Here is a 4,545-nt window from a genome sequence, read left to right as displayed (position 1 = left end):
TAAAATATACTACACATTGATTAAAAAAACATCAGTTCTATTTTCATTTAAACTTTCCAAATAAAACCATTTGTAAATGAAATCATGAATTGGCTGATAATAGGGAAATCAATTACAGCACTACTTCCAGCACGTGATTCAAATTTATTTTGGTTTCCTCGTCAGCAAATTTTGAATATGTGATGGTTTATTGAGCTAGCTAAAAACACCTGCAAAATAAGTATAGTCTTTTAACTTACTAAAATTATGATCTGTGCATAATAATGAGCAACTAACTACTTGCATAGATATAGAAAATGAAGAAATTTTTAAGAGATAGCATGAACCGAGATATGTAATAAATCTATTCTCAATGGTCACATCTTTTGACACAAATTTATTGTAATCATTAGATTGCAGATTTCAGATTGGACATGATCTAACAGTCTACATCGCACTCTATACAAATGTTTATGACTATTCATTATGCACCACTTTGAATACTCACGACTAATTTGAAAAATCATAACATTTCAATATGCACACGTTGCATAGAACCTTTATATACAAACAAGGAGCTTTCAAAAGACTGTAAATAATATACTGAACTAGCACTTTTAAATAGTGTAAAAATATTTTATTTGTGGTATGAAAAATTGTAGGTGAGGTAAAAAAGATATCTCTTCCATGACTAAGTGACTGTCAACCACATTATTCCATCCAATATAGGTTTTATTAGGTTTTTACAAAAGAATAATGCTATCTAGAAGCAATGGTGCTAGAATACTCATTTAAGTGGAAGAATATGATAAATTCAGTTAACTGAGTTCTATATATACTCTTACATTTTATTAGATTTAATTGAATCTATTGTAACCTGCATCTAGCATTACTAGTTACAAAATGGATGGCACTAGGTTAATTGGGTTGAATTGGACTGAAGCTCTCACTTCTCCATTCAAAACATTATAATATTTTTATTGTTTTTCTTTATAGGATCAAGAAATTAACTGGTTTCACTTTGAATATTAAAGTAAAAATCATGTTATCCTAGATGTAATTTCGGAATTAAATAAATTGAACAAATAAAAAACAGCAGGGGGCAAGTTTAGCAGGCTAAAGTAATTAAACTGCACCATTTATTCAACACCTAGAATTCATTTTGTAACATCATGATAAAGAGTGAACTTTATTTCTATAGAGCATGATGATACATTTTATACTTTGTTACACATTCAAAAATACTTTTGATCAAGTAAAGAAAACTCAATGGAATTCATAACTTTTTCAATCTTTTTTTCCCCCTTATCTTTTTATTGTCTGAATATTCACGAGCTAAGTATGCATTCCCAACAAAATAAATAAATAAATAAATAAATAGAGTAAGGCTTTATAATAATGAAATAGTTAATATACTTGAACTAAATAACCCATAGGGTATATAGTGGAGCATTTGCCTGAAAACTCATTTTCATGGTGCCTCTGCTTTCAATACTTGGAACTTCTTCTTCTCCCTTTGGCCTTTTTTCCTTTTTCCTTTTTCATGGGTAGGAGAGGAGCCCTTAGGATAAACACTGCACACATCAAAGGAGCTATACCTTAGCATATAAAAAATAGGAAAACAGCGGGAAGCTATCCGAATAGACCAACCAACAAATTGACCGCACCAAGAAAGCACCAAAGTTATTTGGGAGAGGGGGAGAGGGCATGCCTAAATAAACCATACTATGTAACAACAAAAAATAACAATATCAAGATGGCCTAATAAGTAGGGATTGCTCCTCAGAGATAATAACAGATAATCATAAGAAAAATTAACGGTGGGGATTTGGACAAGTAGAGGTGGCAAAATCATAATCAGTACATAAATTTTCCTAGTCTTGATCATTAATTTGGTGGGTGAACATCTAAGTCTGATATAACAGTAATGGCAAAACATCTATATTTCTTGCAAATTCGTTTGCTGAACTTCGTTAGTTAGTTCTAATCTTCGAATTAACATGATCGATTTTTTTCTCCATGACACGTTCAGAATCTTTAGATTACTTTCATAAAAGAAAAAGGAAAAAAAAAATTTAACTATTCAAATATTTAGTGTCATGTATGAAAGTTGGAAACATTACATGATTAGAAAGATGGCAGGAAATAAGCTTACAAACTGATTGTATGAGCAAACATTGTAATATATAAATTGGCATATGAGTACATAAACCGTGGTTAATTCAAGGCATGAGTAGAATTTATTCGACTTCAACATCAAACATTCTATGAGTTTTCACCACAAACAATGCATGGAGGTAGCACTTTGAAGTGAGGAAAAACGTTATTAAACTTGTCTGAGCTAAGAACTATATGTGGAATATGATGCTGTTGTGTGGAAATCTTTTCAGCTGTGTTTTGAAATAATTCCCAGTATAGATAAATCAAGGAACTATTTACAACATATTTCTCAATCAATTATTGAACAGAACTACTAAAAATAAGCCAACGAAAGAACTTTTTGACTGTCAAATCTAAAACATATCTAAATAAAGAAATAATCAAACTACTGTTCATAATTAAACAAGGAGGCTCATATGTCTAGCAGTCTGTTTAAACTGAATGAAAAATTTCTATATTTTAAAAAATAATTAATTTGGAGTGCAAAGACGGTAAGGTTTAATTTAAATGGATTTGAAATTCATGAATGGCATATATATGGAAAACGGAAAATGAAGGGAAAGAATTTAAGATATCGGGTTCAAGCAAGAATGGGTGAAGGACCAAGAAAAAGAACAATTAACCCGAAATGAAATGAAAATTTAAAGAAAATGGACAAATGGATTCACAAACGCACAAGATTTCCTGTTTACTTACAAAATCAACTCTCAGATAAAAGCTGGTCTAATAGATCAGATCCCAAGTCCTCAAGCACCAAAACATTTTCTTCACTAATTTGTTTCATTTTGCATTTGCGCTTCGACGAATTCCGAGTCCTGTGAGTCTCTTTTATGGTTTCAGCTGGTGATGAACCATCCTCGCACCTGTAATTCATTTTACTAAGAGATTCTTTTACTTTTTCTATGGGAAAATTAATGGCTGCAGACGCTCCGCGCATCTCAAATGCAGCTTGATCATAAACCAAAGCAGCTTCTTCTGCACTGTTAAAAGTCCCAAGCCAAACCCTTGTTCCATTTCTTGTGGAATCCCTTATCTCAGCTGCATACTTTCCCCATGGCCGTTTTCTAACACCAATATAGCGCGTTTCTTTATTAACTTCTGTAGCATTCCCAAAAAATTCTTCCATTTCTTCTTCCGTACTGTTCAAACCCTTGGAGTATTCAGCTTCTTCCTTAGCATCGATGTTGAAAGTTAGGTTCTCATCTTGTTCTTTTGAAGGATCCATAATTAATTTTAAAACAAATACTTTCTTCTTTCTTTCTTTTCTTTTGTACGAAATCTTGAATGGCCGCAACCCTTATGAACCAAAATAGTAAGCATAAGTAAGACTGTGGGAGGAGACTAATAAGGTTAAAATTGAGTTGGATAATGAAAGCCAAGATTCTTTGGACAACCAGAAACGCTTTGGCTTTATTATTAAAGTTTTGTGGATTTTCTGTCTTGATGGGGTCAAAGGGAGTAAATTTCTTTTGTCCCAAGAAGAAAATAAAATGATGCACTACTGTTGCAATAGTATTATTTTGATATCATATATGGTTTGTGACGACAAATTTGTTGTTTAGAATATGGTGGAGAAAGGGTTGTTTGTAATGAATCAATGAATTAGAAATGTTTAATTCGCACTAGTGTAATTATACACAACAAAATTTAAGGGTATGTAAACCAACAAAAAAACAAGAAAAATAGAAGAAAGAGATTCGAGGCAAATGATAATTATTATTTTCTCAAGACAATATTGCCTCGCAACTGTGGTAATGGTATATGACATTTGTCTCCCAAGATATAACATATTCAACTTGTAGTAGAAGCATTTCGAATTACAAGTTTCAGCGAACTTAGAATAGAGCCTTCTCTCAATAAGAAGAAATATGTTTGGAATGACTTTGAAGAGTTTTTGCAAGATATTTTATGCAATGCTCAATACAAAAGTGATATGGATGCATTATGGACATCCAAAGGATTCTATTTATAGAGGATAAGAGGTTGAAGGTGAAGAGAAGCATCACTTGTTGTCGCTAGTCTGTTGCTAGACTTTCACTCGAGTGCCAATGTCAAAATTTCGAATTTCAAGTTTCAGCGAACTTAGAATAGAGCCTTCTCTCAATAAGAAGAAATATGTTTGGAATGACTTTGAAGAGTTTTTGCAAGATATTTTATGCAATGCTCAATACAAAAGTGATATGGATGCATTATGGACATCCAAAGGATTCTATTTATAGAGGATAAGAGGTTGAAGGTGAAGAGAAGCATCACTTGTTGTCGCTAGTCTGTTGCTAGACTTTCACTCGAGTGCCAATGTCAAAATTTTAACAGAAACTTTTTGCCAGCATGTCGCTCAAGAGATAGCCCCATCGCTCAAGCATTAGGCAACCCAGGAAGTTAGGCAGAATCCGTGCTAATTTTCCT

General features: G+C 32.5%; 1 protein-coding gene across 1 annotated transcript; it reads right to left on the bottom strand.

The window, feature by feature from the left end:
• Positions 1 to 1,374: 1,374 nt before the first annotated feature.
• Positions 1,375 to 3,416, bottom strand: LOC111388843 (ethylene-responsive transcription factor 1B-like). Its single transcript, XM_023013657.1, has 2 exons — positions 2,836 to 3,416; positions 1,375 to 1,553 (listed from the first exon to the last, which is right to left on the bottom strand). Exon 1 carries the CDS (start codon positions 3,362 to 3,364, stop codon positions 2,840 to 2,842), a length of 525 nt encoding a protein of 174 aa, XP_022869425.1. The 5' UTR covers positions 3,365 to 3,416; the 3' UTR covers positions 1,375 to 1,553; positions 2,836 to 2,839.
• Positions 3,417 to 4,545: the final 1,129 nt, after the last annotated feature.

This window comes from Olea europaea, unplaced genomic scaffold (assembly GCF_002742605.1).
Source record: "Olea europaea var. sylvestris unplaced genomic scaffold, O_europaea_v1 scaffold531, whole genome shotgun sequence".
In the NCBI taxonomy this organism is placed as follows: domain Eukaryota; kingdom Viridiplantae; phylum Streptophyta; class Magnoliopsida; order Lamiales; family Oleaceae; genus Olea; species Olea europaea.
Note: the sequence above shows the minus strand (reverse complement) of the source record. Positions and strands in the feature narration are given on the sequence as shown.

Excerpts from the sequence above, each read along its gene's own strand:
- LOC111388843 (XM_023013657.1), bottom strand. The coding sequence starts at position 3,364 with ATGGATCCTTCAAAAGAACAAGATGAGAACCTAACTTTCAACATCGAT.